General features: G+C 37.6%; 2 protein-coding genes across 2 annotated transcripts; one reads left to right on the top strand and one right to left on the bottom strand.

Moving 5' to 3' along the window:
• The first annotated feature begins 6,647 nt into the window (after positions 1 to 6,647).
• LOC143631772 (vesicle-associated membrane protein 711-like) lies at positions 6,648 to 8,610 on the top strand. The gene is made up of 4 exons (XM_077100421.1): positions 6,648 to 6,990; positions 7,881 to 8,071; positions 8,153 to 8,316; positions 8,411 to 8,610. Exons 1-4 carry the CDS (start codon positions 6,774 to 6,776, stop codon positions 8,499 to 8,501), a joined length of 663 nt encoding a protein of 220 aa, XP_076956536.1. The 5' UTR covers positions 6,648 to 6,773; the 3' UTR covers positions 8,502 to 8,610.
• A 668-nt stretch (positions 8,611 to 9,278) lies between these two features.
• Positions 9,279 to 12,244, bottom strand: LOC143631771 (heparanase-like protein 3). Its single transcript, XM_077100420.1, has 9 exons — positions 11,992 to 12,244; positions 11,664 to 11,700; positions 11,349 to 11,532; positions 11,084 to 11,232; positions 10,738 to 10,968; positions 10,476 to 10,665; positions 10,201 to 10,326; positions 9,815 to 9,914; positions 9,279 to 9,735 (listed from the first exon to the last, which is right to left on the bottom strand). The coding sequence occupies exons 1-9, from the start codon at positions 12,226 to 12,228 to the stop codon at positions 9,352 to 9,354; spliced, it is 1,638 nt and encodes a 545-aa protein (XP_076956535.1). The 5' UTR covers positions 12,229 to 12,244; the 3' UTR covers positions 9,279 to 9,351.
• Positions 12,245 to 19,376: the final 7,132 nt, after the last annotated feature.

Genomic DNA, 19,376 nt, shown 5'->3' with positions numbered 1-19,376 from the left:
GAGCCGACTGTTCCAGCTGTGATGACGTCACCGCCGGCTGTGAGTGCTATTTTTACAGCATCTTTCACCGAGCCGGCGGTTACTATTGCTGCGGATTCTGCAGCGGCCACCGCGGCGGCCGCCACCATGCCTCCTCCGTCATCGGCAACGACGGCCGATCCTTCAGGTATGCATGGGGCGTATCGCCAAACTCTGTCACCTTCCCATCTGCCTGACCTCTTGGATGGATTTCCCTTGGGTTCAGGTGATGGGTTCGGAGGCTATCGGCCTGTTATTGACCCTACAGGTGCGTAGGGTTCTTTTGGCCTATTTTATATTTTTCAATCATCTTTTCCTAACTGCTCTTTGTTTTTTGCAGTGTCGGATTCCAATGAAGTGTATGTTCCACGATGGAACATTCGCCGAGGAACAACCCTTCGCACCCCTGTGGAGTGCGTGGAGTGGGCTCGTCACGCTGCTCCTAGTGGTGCGTTGGGGGAAGCCATGGCTAGCTACCAGGAGGGTAGGCTAAGCAATGAGCTTCGGGTTCTCCTGGCCCGGATGCAGCCGCGCGTCGAGCTGCTTTGTCGTGAAAACGACAAGTTAAAAGCAGCTCGCATTCAGGAAGTAGCTCAGGCGCGGGCTGTCCGGGAGGAGAATAGGAGGCTCTCCGCCGCGGTTGCGGAGAAGGAGAAGGCGTTCAAGGCCCTTGAAGTTGAGGTTCAGGCCCGTCTCGAGGCTCGCTCCAAGGCTTCCCAAGCTGTTAATGAACAGCTTCGGCTGGCTAAGGAGACTGCTAGGAACGCAACTGAAAGGGCCACCAAGGCTGAAGCTGTTGCCGAGCCTCTACGCGTGGAGAATGAAGAGCTTAAGGCCAAATTAGAGGCTCTCCAGCAGGCTCATGATGCCTTGGCGATGGAGGACGCGAAGAAGCTCCAAGAGATCCTGGACCAGAGGGGCGTGCTTGACCACACTGAGCGGAAGCTAAAGGGCGTCGAAGAGGCTGCTGCAAAGGAAGTGTTGCTTGCCAACCTTAATAAAAGTGAAGCCGAACGCGCCTGTACCCAAGCTCAAGCCGGCCTCCAAGAAGCTCTGGTTGCCAAGGAATGGCTTCTTCGAGAAGCGTTGTCTCGGGTAAGTCTAGCTTCATGTCTTCACGCTTTTCTTTGTAAAAAGAAAAGGTTCTGATACTTGTACTTTTTCTTTGTAGGTTGTGCATCGGGTCTTCTCAGAGACGTCTTATGACGATGCTATGAGCGCAGCCCTCAACGCTTCTCATGAGGATGGGGAAAAGGCCGGCTTCCTGCTTGGTCTAGGGTTCGTTGAGAAAGGCATCCCGCCTTCCAACTTCCCTTTGTACGATGTGGATACTGAAGCTATTTACGACCAAGCAGTGAACCAATATGCCGCCTTCCCGCATCCTGTGGTGGAGAAGGTGAACGAAGTCGCTGCTGCTGATGATGGGCTAGCTATTCTTAAAGCCTTCCTTGAACCACCACGCTCTACTGATGGAGTGGGTCCAAGTGGAAGTGGCCCTGAAGCCTGATTCTGAAGATCCCTTTCCACCATTAGCGTAGATTTTTGCTTTTGTATAGCTATCTTTGTAATATTTGAATTTGATGAAATAAAGATTGTGTTTGTTCTTTGCCTTGTTTATTTTACGCATGTTTTGATCTAACTTAGTAATTTCTTTAGTACTTGGATAAGTTAACTTTTTAACGTGGTAAATTATAAGTTTGTTTCGCTTCCTCTTTCATGATTGTGCGGGTATGACCGTCACTTACACTTAGTAGGATGGCTTAACTTTACTTATATCTGACCTGCGTGGAAGTTTTCCTCATCTTTTCATTTGAAATTTTCTAAGTGTTCAGAATAAGTTAACCTTTGAACGTGGTAGATGATAGGTTGAAGTTTTGCTTCCTTGTTCGTGATTGTGCGGGTAAGACCGTCACTTGCACTTACAAGGATGGCTAAACTTTACTTACATCTGACCTGCGTGTAGGTTTTCCTTATTTTTAGCGTTGTGTTTATGCGGGTTTTGCCGCCTTCCACACGTATCGACTTACTTCTTCCCCCATTTATGCGGTGAATACCGGCACCAGTGTGGGAAGTTCATAAGTATAAAGGTAAGGCTATCAACACATTGTGAAAGGAGAATCATTTCCATTAGAAGTGGCTCTAGGCCTTTTCTTTACAAGTTTGGAATTGATCTACATATAACATTTGCGTAATTGAGCTCCGTTCCATGTTCTTGGGATGGGAGTGCCATCGAGCCTTTCGAGCCGGTATGCGCCCTTTCCCAGGACTTCTTGGATAATGTATGGCCCTTCCCAGACCGGGGCCAGCTTTCCTGGGCGTTCTTGGTTCGAAGCCTCGTTGTTACGCAGTATGTAGTCTCCTACATTGAAGTTGCAGAGTTTTACCCGCGTGTTGTAGTACTTTTGCATTTGTCGCTTGTAGTTCTCTTCACGCACTGCGGCTAAGTCTCTGCGTTCCTCGGTTAGCATAAGGTCCAACCGTCTTTCCGCATCATTGTCTTCTGGCTGAATCAAGACCCTTGGTGAGGGTAAACCAATTTCGACCGGGACCATGGCTTCAGTGCCATAAGTGAGACTGAACGGGGTTTCTCCCGTACTGGCCTTCTTCAGCGTTCTGTTTGCCCAAAGGACGTGCGGAAGCTCGTCCACCCATCCGGATCTGTGTTCCAAGAGTCTTTTCTTTATGCCTTCGACGATGCTCTTATTTGCTCTTTCCACCTCACCATTACCTTGCGGGTGTGCCACTGAGGTAAAGGTGTGGGTGATTTGAAGTTCTTTCAGCCACTGTTGTCGCTTCTTGTCAGCAAAGTTGGTGCCGTTATCGCTCACCAAATTCTGTGGAAGTCCAAAACGACAAATAATAAATTCCCAAATAAATTTTTTGATATGTTTCGCGGTTGTTTGGGCTAAAGGTTTTGCTTCTATCCACTTGGTGAAGTAGTCGATGGCTACCACTAGGAACTGAACATTTCCTGCTGCTGTAGGAAATGGGCCTGTCACATCGATGGCCCACTTCTGAAATGGCCATGAAGAAGTGACTGGAACAAGTTCATTCTTCGGGCGGTGCGTGTTGGGTGCGTAAAGCTGGCAAGACCTGCATTTTCTGATGTATGCCAGTGCATCCGTATGCATCCCCGGCCAAAAGTATCCCGCGTTGTTTAGCTTAGCTACAACAGCGCGGGGACCTGCGTGTACTCCACAGATGCCTTCGTGTACTTCCCTTAGGAGGTAGTCAGCATCTTGGTTGTCCACGCATCTTAAGAGTGGGCCAAGAAAGTTACGTCTGTAAAGGATGTCATCGATGAGTTGATAATTCAGTGCTTTACAGCGTAGTTTTCTTGCCTGTGTTTTGGATTCTGGTAGTGTACCTGCCGCAAGGTATTTTATTATTGGTGTCATCCACGTTTCCGTGCCGGTTTGGATGACACAAATTTCCTTGCGCGGGACCGAAGGTGTCTCGAGGAGTTCAATGCGGATATCCTTTCCTAAGTGGGTGAAGGCTAATGATGCAAGCTTGCTTAACGCATCCGCAGATTTGTTTTCACTTCGCTTGACGTGTGACTTTGCAGTCATTGAAATCGCGCATAAGGGATTTTGCTTGTGCGAGGTACAGGGCCATTGTGTCGTTCACGGCCGTGTACGTCCCGTTGATTTGATTGGCTACTAACATGGAATCCACGTGGGCTTCCAAGTTTTTCACTTCCATCTTACGCGCAATTCTCAGCCCAGCCAAGAATGCCTCATACTCGGCTTCGTTATTCGTACTTGGAAAATCCAGTCGAATAGCGTAAGTGTATTCTTGGCCCGCTGGGTTGGTTAGTTTCAGCCCTGCGCCTGAACCCTCGTTATTGGCTGCCCCATCAGTGTAGAGTCGCCAGACATCATTGATGTCTTGTGCTGGAGAGGGTTGAGCCTCTTCCTGGCACTCTTTTTCCCGCGATGCAGGCACTTCTGCAATAAAGTCGGCCAGAACCTGGCCTTTTATGGCTGGTCTTGGCTTATACTTTATCGCGTATTCTCCCAACTCAATTGCCCATTTGGCTAGGCGTCCCGATAACTCGGGTTTGCCTAGAACGTTTGCAAGTTTGAAGTTGGAGAGAATGGTGATTGGGTGACCCTGGAAATATCGTCTTAACCTGCGTGAAGCGTGTATAAGTGCTAAGACTAATTTTTCGAAGGTAGAGTACCGGGTTTCTACGTCTGTTAGGATACGGCTGACATAATAGATTGGCATCTGGATGCCTTTTCGCTCTACTAGCAGGACTGCCCCGGTTGCTCTATCTGTTGCGGAAAGGTATAGGATTAACTCCTCTCCCGCTTCTGGTGCTGTGAGCGTTGGGAGTTCGATCAAGCGTGACCGAATCTCCTGAAAAGCTGCTTCCGCTTCTGGTGTCCAGCGGAAGTGCGTTTTCTTTAAACAGTTTCTCAACGTTGACACGAAGGGAAACGACTTATCCGCGTGGTTTGCCAAAAAGCGATTAAGTGTCACTAGTCGTCCATTCAGTGTCTGAGCCTGTTTGATGGTAGTAGGTGATTCCATTTTGATAATGGCTTCGACCTTTTCAGGGTTCGCTCTGAAGCCATCTTTAGTGACGATGACCCCCAAGAACTTCCCTTCTTCCATTCCAAAGGCACATTTGCTCGGGTTGAGCTTCATGTTTATCTTCCTGAGCGTGTTGAAAGTCTCTTCGATGTCTTTCAACATCGCTTCTGGGTCACGGCTTTTGATGACCAAGTCATCCATGTAGACTTCCAAGTTCCTCCCAATTTGGGCATGAAACTGGTTGTCCATCAGGCGTTGGTATGTGGACCCGGCATTCTTAAGTCCGAATGGCATCATTTGGTAACAAAATGTGCCATCGGGCGTCCGAAAAGCGGTTTTGTCCTGATCATCAACGGCCATGTCCCACGGATGGCGCCAATGAAGAAACACTAAGTGAACCCTGGGCAGATTATAGATAATCTGGGGTTTAAGTAATGTTTCCCACGAGGATGAGGTCCAGCAGAGAAGGTTGTTCTTCAAGGGACCTGCAAAACAGACACCGTAAGCTCGTCACTGAGAAGGGGGGGTTCCTCCTTGTGACCACCCTCCGGCGTGAGAATCAGACTAGATTGCTCTGAATATAAGTGTATATTAAGAGATTGCTAGATAAGATTGAGATATCAGATAATGTCCTTACCATTCCAAGGTGTTGGAGTATTTATAGCCGAATGTAGGTTTCCTGGAAGGTACAGCCGGCTGAATAGTATTCCTGTTCTACCAACAGTGGACTACGCACAGGCCATGCTGGTTGGTGGATAGGCTACGGCCAACAGTAACAAGGTCGGCTGTATACTGTTCCTTTACTGCCGGCTACGCACTGTTCCACCAACTGTAGGCTGCGCACGTCCCATCGTAAGGGTTGGTGAGTAGGCAGCGGCTAATAGTGACAAACAGTACTAGAGGGTGCTCCTCATCGTATTGTTGTCGGTGAGCTGTCACCCTTTAATTGGTTCATGGGCTGCTCTGGTCAAATTGTCTGTTCCGCCCATACCTTAGTAGGTATAGTACGAAAGATCTTCCAGAAGCATACGGACTGGCTCATTTAGGCGGGAGTATTCCCGCTTTGCTCATTCCTTCATGTGACTACTGAAGTAGCGAATGCCTTGTGCGTGTAGCCTTGCTGTTAGTGCGGGTAGCCTTCCCTGATGGCTTGTATCCGCAGCTGCGGGAACAGGCGGGGTACTTCACCATTGGGAGGCTTTCCCTGCGGGTACAGCTGGCGTACTGCGCGTAAGGTTCTCTGAGCATGGTGGGTCCTGATGGAGCAGTTGGTCATTGCGCAGACGTCCCTATTCAAGGTGAGTCTTGCGGGTCCAACTGGACTCTGCTGGGACCTACCTCTTCAACCCATGTGAACAGAATGGAGAAAAATGAAAAGTGGTCCTCATAAAATGGGAAGAATAAGGAAAATGGGGAAAATGAGGTTGATGGTGGCGTGTTGGTGATGTAGAAATATTTAAAAATATTTAAGTTCATTTATAAAATGATACGAAAATAATATTTATGGTAAATATGTTTTAAACAAAAAAATTAAAAATAAAAAGATTTTGAATACGCCAATTTTTTATTTTTTGTTTTAGTTACGTGTCGTAACGATTGTGACGGAAACTGATCGAATTCGCGTAAACTTAACACGTTTTGTTTTAGCTCAAATTCCGTAACGAGCGTAACGAAAACCGACCGAATGCTAATTTTGTTTCAGTTCTGGTATCATAACAAACATGACGAAAACCGACCGAATTCGCATAGACCAACCACCTAAACGCCAGGATTGACAACAGTTGAGTTTTCCCGATGATCGAGTTTTATCGACTGACGCCACCCCATTGGTCCACCTCACTTTTATAGTATTTTTTGATTTACTTCCAGTATAATAATGCACGTAACCAAAACCAACTGCCTCAACACTGTGGATCGATAGCGCTTGAATTTACCGCCGACTAGGTTTTACCGAACTTTCCCAATGCAATAGTATTTGTTTGAAAAGAAAAAAAATAGATATTTAGCTTTAAATGTTATACAACTCGGATTTGAAAGCGAATAACATTGACAACCAATCAACGGATCCGTATTTACCACAATTATTCAAACCCAAACCCTAACTTGCTTTCGTCAATCACCGATCCCGAAAGCCCTAATTGTTCTCTCGATTACGTTACAATCAAATCATTACAGGTTTAAAATCGAGAGGACAATTAATTAATTAGGGCAAAATGACGATTGTGTACACGCTGGTGGCCAGAGGATCCGTGGTGCTATCGGAATTCAGCTGCACGCAGACGAATGCGAGTCAAATTGCAAGGCAAATTATCGAGAAAGTTAATGGAGGTAACGATGTGAACGTTTCGTACTCGCATGATCGGTATATCTTTCATGTTAAGCGGATGGATGGGCTCACGGTTCTCTGTATGGCAGATGATGTATCCGGAAGTAAGCGAAACGCCTTTCCTGTTATTATTACTGTTAATTGAACTAGTGAAGTTACTTGCAACGCGTTGGAGACGTAGATAAAAAAAAGCACGTGGTGTGCTTAGATTACTTGTACATTACTATTTACAACTCGGTTTTGAATAAAATATGTATTGGCATGTTGCAAGGGTATACTTGGAATCTTATAGTAGATGTTGTTTTAAAAGGTACATGAGAAAATAAAATATGTTAAAAAATAAAATATGTTAAAAATTAATTATATTTAAAATACTTAAAAATAATTGAAAAAATCTTTCTTACAAAGTTTGTAATGTATGGTTTCATGAGTTGTAAAACACAAAATTAATAAAATAAAAATAAAAGAAAAGAAAAGAGAACTCTTGCTTTCAAAGTTTGTAGTAGGCCTGTAAACGAGCAGAAAGTTCAGTGAAGCGTTGTGTTTGGCGGGAAGTTTGTATATGTTCGTTTATTTAATAAGCAGACGAACATAAACAAAAATCTTTTGTTCATTTTGTTAAATGAACAAACATGAAGACATGGTTCGATCGGTTATATATTAATAGAAAAGAATTAAATATTATATGTATTTTATATATTATATAAGGTATTTGATGTTTTGTATTTGTTTCTTTGAGCTCATTTATGTTTGTTTGTGTTCGTTCACGTTCGTTCATGTATTGATAGTTCATTATTGTATGTTTGTGAACTGTTGCGTTCGCTTACTTGTCTGTGTTCTTGTTCCTTTATAGTTAAATGAACGAACCGTGTTCGTCCGTTGGTTCATTTACAGGTGTAGTTTGTAGTTTGTACCATATGCTTTAATGAGTAATAATGTGATTTGAATATTTGCAAAACTTGGGGAAAGTAGATAACAGTTAAATATTATTCAGGAAGGATTCCATTTGCTTTTCTTGAAGACATACATCAAAGATTTGTGAGGACTTATGGTCGAGCAATATTATCAGCTCAAGCTTATGGCATGAATGATGAATTTTCAAGGGTTTTGAGCCAACAAATGCAGTATTACTCAAATGACCCTAATGCAGATAGAATTAACCGTTTAAAAGGCGAAATGAACCAGGTCAGCATATTAATCTTTAATGAATAAACCGGATAGATGTTTTTCATATCATGTAAAATTTGTGAAATATTTTTGTTTTAGGTGCAAAACGTCATGATACAAAATATTGACAAAGTTTTAGAACGGGGTGACCGATTAGAGATACTTGTAGATAAAACTTCGACTATGCAAAGCAATACGTTTCGGTTTAGAAAACAGTCACGCAGATACAGGAATTTAATCTGGTGGAGAAATGTTAAGCTCATGTATTGCTCTAATCTCTTCTTTTACTTTGTGATTTTATTTCTTTAAACTGGTTTTACCATTATACCCTTTTCTGATGTTTGGTTTTGAATGCAGGTTTGCTTTTATATTTCTTTTGCTGGTGCTAGTGTATGTCGTTGTATCGTTTGCTTGCAATGGGTTTACTCTTACAACTTGTCTAGCTTAACGAGCGGATAGATTTCTTGCTTTTGTGTCATTATTTGTAACTTCAATTGTTTTAAGTTCAAAACAATCTTGTTGCCGGTTAGCCATTTTGGGATTGGTTAAATGATAAAAAAAAATCTTAATATTTTTGAGTAAAGATTTGTTTAATATTATTAGTATTATTATTACTACTACTTTTAGTCCGAGGCCCCCCTCTTGCCCCCTTCCGCTTCCATCTCATCGCCCCAAACTGGTCACTAACGCGTCAAACAGGGCAGGTGCCAGGTCAAAACGGGCTAAGGTCAAAACAGGTTCACGGTTAATTTTAGTAAAGGAATGCTAGAAGGAAATCAACCAATGGGATCAAATTCATGCTAGCTCTAAGGACGGGAATGCTAGAAATAACTTTGGTGTTCGTGGTAATTTAAGGATTCGGATACTGAGAGAAACATGAATGCTTTGTATTATGGTGTGAGGAAACTCTTTCTATCTGTCATATTTGTTAGTCTAAGTTTATAATACTAAGTACATCAGTTGGCGATAATTTTAAAAGGATTTTGGACTTAACCTGATTATTGGATTCGTGGAGTTGGATTTGTAATCTGACCGCGAATTTGTTTCTGAATGGAAGCAACAGTTTTTAAGTGATTTAAAAAAATGTGATTTTTATGTATTACAGGTAACGCTATATCTCTAATCGGTGACAGTTATGTTAATCTCTAATGGGTCCAACGGGTAAAACAGGTAAAAGTTTTAAAATCAGATTAAAAGGACAATTATGAATGTGTTTGGTATGTATAACAGTACACCTCACTAAAGTGAAATGAACGATAATTATGATACAAAATAACAATATAAGTTACAATTATGTTTTATGTACATGCAGGAACACGAATGGTGGGTATATGGACGAATACAATGGAGAAAGGAGCAACCATTATTGGGCTCGAGAAGTTGCATCTGATTGGTTCTAACGAAGGTATGACACCCCAAGAATTAACAAGTAATTCGTTTCCGTTTAGTAATACTATCTGGCTATGCAAGTCCCCGTCTTTAGCGGTTAGGTGATATTCATCTCTTGACGCCTCATAAATTTTAGGATCTCTCAGCATCTTAGAGAAATTTGTTCTTTGCTTTTGTTTTTGTTTCGGGTTTTGTTGTGTTGATGTGATTATTGTGGTTGCGTTTTCAATATAAATGCCAACATTAGTTTTGTTAAAACCGTCTAGGTTGATTAGTAGCAACGTGATCCCTCCCTGTAAAGTTGAAGAATTTTTTTAAAAGTTAGTTATATGAACAAGCGATAAAAGTTTGGATTTTTGTGTGTTTACTTACTGATGTTTTTGAACAATGAGCGTAGGAACGTATTTTGTTTGTGCTCGTGAAATTCGTTGATAAAACTTGTCTTCCCATTAGCCGGTGCCAAAGAAGTGCACTGCATTGTAAAGTATGCAAATTCAAAATTCGTCGCTATGCTCATATATACCAGGCTAAACAGTGTATTCTATGGCCTTATACAGTGTGACCATTGAAGGGGTACATTCAGTAAAACTCATGTAAACAGGTGTCTCCATAACATCACCTCAAGAAAAGTTCATTTTCTAAAATAAATTTGAAACTTAAATGTAACATCGATAAGATTGATTTGGCTTAGTGACGGAGAACACTGTCGAAAATCTATCACTATACTTAATTATCCAGCAATAAGCTGATAGAATTACCTGTAGTAATCAGGATTTGGAACAAAAGTGGCAGTGTTAAGAAGTCCATAGTTTCCTCCTATTAACGTCTGTCTACAATACGTTTTCGTGTCATACATAGATGCCATCCCGAGTTGATCCAAGTACCTATTCGATCCATACCGAATGCCTATAAAGAAAACACACACTATATATATATATATAGTGACCATAAACTAATATGACTAGAAAGTTTTTAGACAGTAGTCATATTGTATAACATTTAAGGCAAAGACATCTTATGAAAAATGACCTACCAAAAGCCAAACACGAAGGCGTTGGAGACAAGATTGCGACCGCTGTTATAAGCACCGCCAGCTTCACCCACCCAAGCCACCGTACAATTCCCAGACTTCTTCAAAATGTTTTGAAGGTCTCTAAACGGTTGTGCCCCTCCATCAAGATACGACGGATCAAGTATCTTTTCAACCAGATGATCGTCGACACCTAATCATATCATATTTCAAATGTTCAAACATAAATATTTGATGATTTTTCATTAGAATGTTATAGTTTTACCTGGACCGAGGTTATAAATGTGTTGAGTTATCACTTGAAGTGCATTCGATGATTCGTTTACATACTCGGTGAACCAATCTGCATCATAAAATCCTCCTGGTCCAAGAACAATAGGCTTTTCTTGGAATCCAGTGTATATCTTTTGTACTAGATTTTGGAGGGAAATTGTATCCGATGCGTATTGTTTTGCCGTGACACTTGTTCCGATCCCGTTTGCACTCAGTTCATTTCCTGATCATCAATATATGTGACATTATCAGATCTTATATAAAGGTTTAGATGATCAAATTAATTACACCTTATTCAGTTATTCATTAAATATTTAAAATATAGGAAGAAAATTTACCAAGTTCCCAACCGCTAATAATGTACCCCTTGTTGACGGTGTACCTTATCAGAGCTTCTGCTTTGCTCGAGTCCCATGATCCTATCGCAGTACCATCAAGTCCGATTGTTCGGCCACTTAGTGCATTCAGTCCGAACACAACCTTTGCACTGCAAAAATTTAGAAAAAATATTTAATGTATAAAAATTAATCAAAAATCGGAAGTCATAGTTTAAACATGCCAAGATTATACAAATAAAGTTATAGATAATATAAATAAAGTTACCCAGAATTTCTAAAGAAAATATTGAGTTGATCCCATCTTGACATGGTCAAACAACCATTGGTGAACCCAAACATCAAACTAGTGTTTTTGGTGAAATCAGGACATGTTTCTTGATTATTAATCTTTTGGTATATCACTTTGTCTTGTAAAGTGCCACCCAATCTAATTTTCAAGGGAGAAAAGGCTGCATTTCACACTCAAATCGTTAAAACTTTGTTTGATTCGTTATAAACTAGTCCGTTTTTACATGTAACACAGTCTGCTTAATTAAGATATTGTCGTTGATAGAAACAAAAGGAGTTTTTCGGTATGTACCTTTGATTGCATTAAATAAGATTTTGTTATCGAGATCCTGTCAAATAATAAAACGAACATATATTTATAAGACAAAATGTTACCGAGAAAAATATATAGGTTGGATGCACGAGAAACAAATTGAGACATAGAAATAAAGATTAAAAAGAAGAATGACATATGAATGCAACTTATTAAGATACAAGTGACTACTAGAGAGGGTTAATTACCAATGTTACCATCGAAAATCAACCGTAAGAATGTGTTACTAACAGTTGGTACCGACAAGTTACTGACTATTTATAAATAATTTTTAAAAATATATATTTAAACGAACGTATAAACTCACCAGATTGAGAAGAGAAGCATTTCCCCAGCTACAACTTCCATAATCACACTTTTCTGGTGGCCACCAATCTAAAGTGGCACATATGAAATCTTCATCTATAAAACTAATAGAAGCCGAACCGTTCACGTATAAGCTACCCTCCATAACATTAACGCTTAACGAATCAATCGTTTTTGAGCTAAAAGAAAGCACGAGTAGCAAATATAACGAAACCGATATACCAAAGAATAAACCCATCTGAAAATGCTAATTTCTCTTTTGTAACATTTAACTGAAACAAACAGTTATTTAAAAAGAATAGTAAAATTGTAAAATGTGAAGCTGTTGGTTTGATATCATTGTTGAAATGATTGTAATCCTATATTTATATAACAAGGTTGAGAGTTGGTGGTGTGTTAAGTCAAAAATCATTTACAATGTATAAGTCAATGGTTGTATATCGGGTACATTTTTTCATTGATAATCTTGAGAATATTTTATACTATATATATATAATGATCATATAAAACTATGATATAAATGAGTAATTACAATAGAAACAATATTTAATTATATCTTTGTATAGTGTTATCTAATATAATAAATCAATACAAGAATCTTTTCAATATTTTCAGTTTTTATCTAATATAGAGTTTAGTATATTATATGTTAAACATGTATATTAGTAGGGGCAATTTTTATCTGTATTTCACTTAAAAGTTGTATTGCTTTAAATTGGTTTCTGTTTTCTGTTCATTTTGGAATAAATTGACTTTTTGAAAGTATTAAAACATTTATTTACAATAGTGACACTTCATGTATCGGACTCATCAAAGTCCCGTTTTATACTTTTTAGAAAATTAAAATAAATAATTAATAGAAAAATTACTTTATGAAGTGAAAGTCATATGCGAGTATATAAACTAAATGAACACAACATTTACAAATACATAAGTATATAATATATTCTTTTTAACCACGGTGTTATATTGAAAACCAAAACAAAACATTTAAGCACTAGTAAGTAACTAGAAGCCCAAAGCAAGTTAATATTTGCAATATAATATATGATTGCAAATTTTCTTTTCTAAATAAGAACAATGATTGGTAATGTATTAAGAAGTGAGAAAGGATTAAGGTGCCCTAGAATGGTAGGTTACCAAATTAATATATTAATCGTTCAGTTAGCAAATAATACACGACTACTAGTATATTGTACATATTATTAAAACCTATGTATGCGAATAAAATATACATGCATCAAACGCTAAATATAGAGTATCATATAAAACTAAAACAATGTAACTATCGGGTATTTTAGAGACCATGCATAGTACTACACAAATTTTCATAGTTTAACTTATAAGAGACTTTCATTAATGAAAGTGTAACAAATATGCGTGTTAATTAGTAATTATTCATTTATTTTATTTCAATAAACTCCGTCACATTTGTTTTCATAAGGGAATGTTTTTATGATAAGTTGTGGTTTATTTTAAATTTAGATGCTAATGTAAACAAAGTGTTAATAAATGTTCCGTTGCTTTACTTTATTTGATTTAAAAATTGGGATGAACATAACATTAAAAAAAAAAGATATGTAAAATACATAACTTAAAAAGTCACTAAAAGTTAATTTGATTTGTTATGATTAAAGTACAATGCAAATTAATATTAATTGATTTAAAGTTTACTAGGGGTGGTTTAAAGGTTTGCATTGCCTTCACTAGATAAACTTAAGACTCTCGTGACAATGATAACAAATAACTAATGGATATTATTTTTAATGGTTTTTATCAATAAACCTTTTTTTTAATGTATTATGAATAAATATAAAATGTGGTAGTTTGCTGATCAGTTTCAAATGTTATGTTGAGAGAGCCCCAAGTTTATTTAAATAATAATAATAAAGATTCTAGACAAAAATTCAATAACATTATGAATTTATGATAGTCATTGAATTTGATAGATATATTTTTGAAGCCCAAAGTACCTCGGGATACTAAGTCTCACAAAGCCCAATCATTTTTGCTATAACCGACCCGGGCTTGACAAGCAAGTGGCCTTTTCAGGTGGTAGTTGTTGTTTGTTCTGTTTTTTTTTTCTTTTGTGTGTGTGTGTGGTTTTGTTTTGTTTCTTTTGTTTTTGTATTATTTTTTTCTTTCATATCGGTTACTATTTGGTTTAACAAAAGTGTAAACTGGTTTTGCCCAAAACGCTTTCCAAATGAAAAAGATTGGGTTCTTTTTTAAACCGATTTATGTTTTTAATTTGTTTATGCTTCACCTTTAACAAGTTTTAATGGAGTGGTTCCAAAACCATTTTTGGGTACCCTTTTATGTTCTAAGCTAAGTGTTCCTCCAATTTAGCATATATAATATTTACCCGGTCGAATGCTAAAGTGAGTTTTAATGACAAAATTCCCATCAACCATTGTTTTTGGGACTGAATTACATGAAATACATTATACATCGAGTTCAAATAATTTATTGGCGTGTTAAGATGTGTTTTGCGAGATACACTATATCTTGTTTAAATTTTGCATCTGCTAATTGTTAAGTTGTTTAACTAAAGTTACATACAAAAATACTCTTTTTATTGATTAAAAAAAACCTTACAATTCAACACATGGTTGCTAGTCAACAGAAGTGACCGGACACACACAACAAATTTACAATTGCATCGACTTAATTAGCACACTCATAATGTAATGCAAACTTACACTCCAAGCACTTAAAAATCATATTACACCACAACTGCTTGTGACACTTGATGCAGTCGCCATCTCTCTCTATCCCTTGAACAAAGGCCAACTGGTGTGCGTGGCCTTCGATTTTAAGTGTCCCTCCAAATTTGACATTGAGAAACTTGTACACACCGCCGTGATACCTAGCTTGCTCATATTGAAGTTTTATGGGCACACAAGAGGTATGCAAAGACTGAGCACATGCAGTGCAATGATAGAACCACCACCACGGATTTAATATATCCTCACATATTTCACAGAAGTATTCGCTAATATGGTTCTCCACTGGTTCGTATCTTAGGCTCAAAGGATGTTTATCACACTTGTGCTTAATCACTCTAGGCAATAACAAAGCACGCACTATATGGATGTAGAAATCACAGGAGAGACACTCAAATCCCCACCTATCATGCATCCAATATCTACATGCTTTGCACTCCCAAATTGATTTCTTATATGAAGGTCTTAGTTTCGATAAGAGATGACCCGGATGAGCCTCGTGTGTGATTTCTTCGGGTATGAATGCACAATTGATATCAACATAATCTTCACACATTGTACATCCATACGCGAAACCGTTGGATGGTAACCGGCAAATATTACATGTAAACACACCAAAAAACTTTCCAAGGACTTTTGGTAGGAGAATAGGAGTATGCTTACGGTGGCACACATAGTCTTGCATTTCAGGTGGTAGCTTCGCGCACCACAAGTGAAGAACAAAACAACATTGTTCATCAACATATTGACAACACATGTAAAATGGTACTGTCATGATTGGTTTCACACACCCGTCACATAACAGTTGAACTATTTTCATGGGGTCGTGCAGTTTTATACCAACTGGTGTTTGTTTGTCGAATAAAATGAGTTGGTGTTCATGAATAGAATGGTTGAGCATTTCACCAACATGTTGTTTACCACAAAACTCTTTTTGATTAGACATATGACGCTTCAAAAGGCTGTCACCTTCGTCTTGAAATGGACAGTGGAGAAGGTTCGGATGTTCATCTTCATTAAAGTTTTTATAAGTTTTGCCAATGCCTGATGAATGATATACTTGAAATTAGACTTCGATAATCAAATTTCAGTTGGTTGGTTTCTAAATTTTAAGTCGTAATGAACGGTTTGGCTTGCAGTTTATACCAAAACTCGGCCGTAGAAAACTGTTCCGGACCATAACTTGTCAACTGGGCTTTGTTTAATTTACATTTTCTGAGCCTGTTGTTAGTATTTTAGAATTAAGTGTGTAATTGGGCATTGCCATTTCCCAGCCCGAATTCGTGAGCCTAAAAAATTCAGGTTGTCGTGGAATCTTTTTTTCGGTGATTAGATAGCATTTAAAGTTTGGTTGGACTGGTTGTTGACTTGTTGTGGACTATTTGGAAGAGCATGCATGTTTCCATACAGTTTGGAATAACAGACTCTTTGTTTTAGAAAAATTATTTAGGACTACATAATAGACACATTGTTACAACAGTCAACTTGTTTTTACAACTTATTTTAAAACTCTTGACAGATTTTTGCAGCAATTTGTTGGTACTTTAACAGGTGTTACAGCTTATTTTACCACAGCCTTTTATCCTTTATAATTGATTTATTTTAAAGTTTGAACAACTTATAAAAGGAATAAAGCCGAAACCGTGAAACCACACCGGATGAAACCTTTAGTAACAGTTTGGTTTGGTTTTTAAACTTCAATGGTGAACACCCTTAAACAGAATGAATAAAGAATAATAGATTTTCTTACTTGCAGGTTGGAAGATGGACATAAATGGCTCTCTCTTTGAAGTTGCACAATCGACGTGCACGTAATATTGGCATTTATCACATTTGTAAATCCATAAATGACTATGGAAAAAGCCACCACAGACTCTACAATTGGGATAGAATTTTGCTCTTCTTTCAGAATCCGGAAAGGAAAAGGCAAGGGTAAGTGGAAGTGAATGAGTGAAAGACTGATTAGTATGAATTTGGATTAGTAACTTGGCAGGCACCAACGCGCATTCCAGGTTGATCCAAAACCAAGGACAAGCGACACACTGAAAGAAAATCCCTTCGTGTTTTTTACCACAAGCTACACAACTGGACACTATTGGCCTTAACATGCGTTCTAGTTGGTGAGAGTGACTAGGGTGGCTTTGTTGGAGTTAATTCCCGAACCGAGTTATGGGTCGGGAAGGTGGGGCCGGTTCGAGCCAATGGATCGATCTCATTAATTATTTAATTATTGCAATTAGAGATAATTATCTATTTTATTTATTAGATAGAGATGAAATTTTATTTAATAGATAAATAGGAGTTTGTGTTTTACTCTAATTGTAATCGAGCCTCTATATAACCCCAAAGAATTCATGTAAGGGTTAAGAGAGAATTGATCAAGTTTTGAGTTATTTTCTTAATTAATAAAATTGGTAAGTTGTGCCAAATATATTCGCGTGTTTAATTCGATTTGGGCCTTTAGGCTTATCTTTTTCTCCGCCATAGTGGCACAGATTATGTCGATGATGTAATAGTCGCATTCATCACAACGATAATAATATGAATTAGCCTGCTCAAGATTGCAGACGCTACACTCAACCTCCTGCTCCTGATCAGGATACTGAAGCAAAAGCTTATGGCCAGGATGTAATGGGTTATTCGATTGGGACTCGGGTAGTTCTGCACAGAATTTGTGCAATGAGTAGTCTCAAGACTTACAGTAGTAGTAACACAAATGAAACGACCAGATCTGTTCCTTACACATGTGGCATTGACCACCATGATGGACTTCCTCCACAATATCATCTTTATCGTCATCGTCATCACTTTCATCTCTGTGATTCGGTTGCTGAAGAAACACAAGGCTGAGTGAGTAAAGTGATCAAGCTGGTCCGTAGCAACTACATCATTGAAATACAAAGTTTGATAATTAACTAAAAAGCATGCATGCATGCATATATAATGAAAGAAAAAGTGACATACTTACCAACTATAGCGGTGTCCATGAAAGTTGATATGAATACACTACAAATTAATTACAAAGAGACTAATAAAAATAAAATGATAATGTCTGGGAACCCAAATGCTCCAATAAATAGGAATGAAAAGGAATATCTTTGGTTACACGAAATGAATTAACCGTTTCATACATTTCCTTTATTATATTCCTTCCTCTTTCAACACGCGTATATAGACCTTTATTATATTCCATTCTTAGGTTGAATAGAAAGAAAATTATATTCCATTCCATTCTTAGATTAAATGGAAAGAAAACTTAACTTTACAATTAAATGCATTTGCATATTAGTCTTTTCTTCATTCTGTTTTTTAAAGGCCAAATTTATTAAGAAAAACTTACAAAGAGCAAGAAGTCCGAAGATACTAACGGAGGAAAGTAAACTAAAAGAACAAGAAAGAAAAAAAAAAGCAAACTACAAAGGAAAATTCACAAAGTTGAACCTGCACAATTCATCCCAATCAAGGCATGTTCTCTTGCTCCCATTTTTTACCCATAAGAAAGATATATGTGGATTTTATATCGTTCAATCAGAACGGCACGTTATTAAAGATTAGGCTATTTCTAGATTTTTAAATCAAGCAACATGTTACCGCTGAGATAGTGTTGTTAAAGATGAGGTCATTAAAGATTTTTAACCCAAAAGTTCCTCCACCGAACTAATTAGTCTTCCCTTTTTGTTTTACAATAAAAAGTACCCCATTCAATAACAATTTTACTAAATGTACTTCCCCGTAACTTTTCAAATCAATTACTATTTTCGTTTAAACATATTTTTTTATTACATATTAGTTCTTCCAGCATTTTTCACTATATAAAAAAATATTAAATACTTATTTCTTTATTTTTGTCTTTTATTATTAGTAATCATAATATTTATATTTTCAACATTATCAATAATATTAGTACCAATATTAACATTATTATATTAGTATTTACACACACATAATATATTTAACAAATCATTTAGATACATATCCACACACGCACACCCATCTATTGGTTTAGTGGCATGACTTTCTCCCTTACAAGTGTAATGTCGTGGGTTCAAATCCTTTCAATGCGAGGTAAATTTGGAATTTTCCTATTAGGAAAAAAAATCATTTTTTAATACTCGCAAGTTGATAAAGTAATAAAATAATAAAATCAATTACAAAAGAAAATGTATAAAAAGATCGAAAACAAGATAAGAACTTAAAATATATTTTTTGGCATATTGATGAAATTATAAAATAAAAAAATGTTAAAAAGACTAATATGCAATTAATAATGTTAAAGGAAATGGAAGTTTAGGAGATGTTTAACCTAACTCTATAAATATGTAAGGTAAAATTAAAATATAAATGGAGACAAGAATAAGAAGTATAAGAAGGATTTTGACCATAAAAAAAACCCTTTAAAAATAAATTTAAAAAATAATAAAAAATCATAACTCAAAATATAAATAAAAAACGAAAAAATAAAAAAAAAATTGACGAAAAAACACAATGGTGAGATTAAAGGCACAATGACGAAAATGAACAAAAAACACAATTATAACTAAAAAAAGACACAATAGATCGCTAAATATAACACAATGACGAACAAAATAAAGCACAATGTTGAGTAACATAAGACAATATAAACACAATGTCAAGAAAAGAAAGAATCCTTAATTAATGA

The sequence above is a fragment of the Bidens hawaiensis genome, unplaced genomic scaffold (genome assembly GCF_021521415.1).
Source record: "Bidens hawaiensis isolate Kalapana, Puna unplaced genomic scaffold, B.hawaiensis_p1.1 tig00006258_1, whole genome shotgun sequence".
NCBI classification, from domain to species: domain Eukaryota; kingdom Viridiplantae; phylum Streptophyta; class Magnoliopsida; order Asterales; family Asteraceae; genus Bidens; species Bidens hawaiensis.
Note: the sequence above shows the minus strand (reverse complement) of the source record. Positions and strands in the feature narration are given on the sequence as shown.

Excerpts from the sequence above, each read along its gene's own strand:
- LOC143631771 (XM_077100420.1), bottom strand. The coding sequence starts at position 12,228 with ATGGGTTTATTCTTTGGTATATCGGTTTCGTTATATTTGCTACTCGTG. Across the intron at positions 11,533-11,663 it reads CTTATTTAATGCAATCAAAG|CCTTTTCTCCCTTGAAAATT; the intron begins GTACATACCGAA and ends TGTGAAATGCAG. Across the intron at positions 9,915-10,200 it reads CCAAATCCTGATTACTACAG|TGCACTTCTTTGGCACCGGC; the intron begins GTAATTCTATCA and ends TTTACAATGCAG.
- LOC143631772 (XM_077100421.1), top strand. The coding sequence starts at position 6,774 with ATGACGATTGTGTACACGCTGGTGGCCAGAGGATCCGTGGTGCTATCG. Across the intron at positions 8,072-8,152 it reads TAAAAGGCGAAATGAACCAG|GTGCAAAACGTCATGATACA; the intron begins GTCAGCATATTA and ends TTTTTGTTTTAG. Across the intron at positions 8,317-8,410 it reads TGGAGAAATGTTAAGCTCAT|GTTTGCTTTTATATTTCTTT; the intron begins GTATTGCTCTAA and ends TTTTGAATGCAG.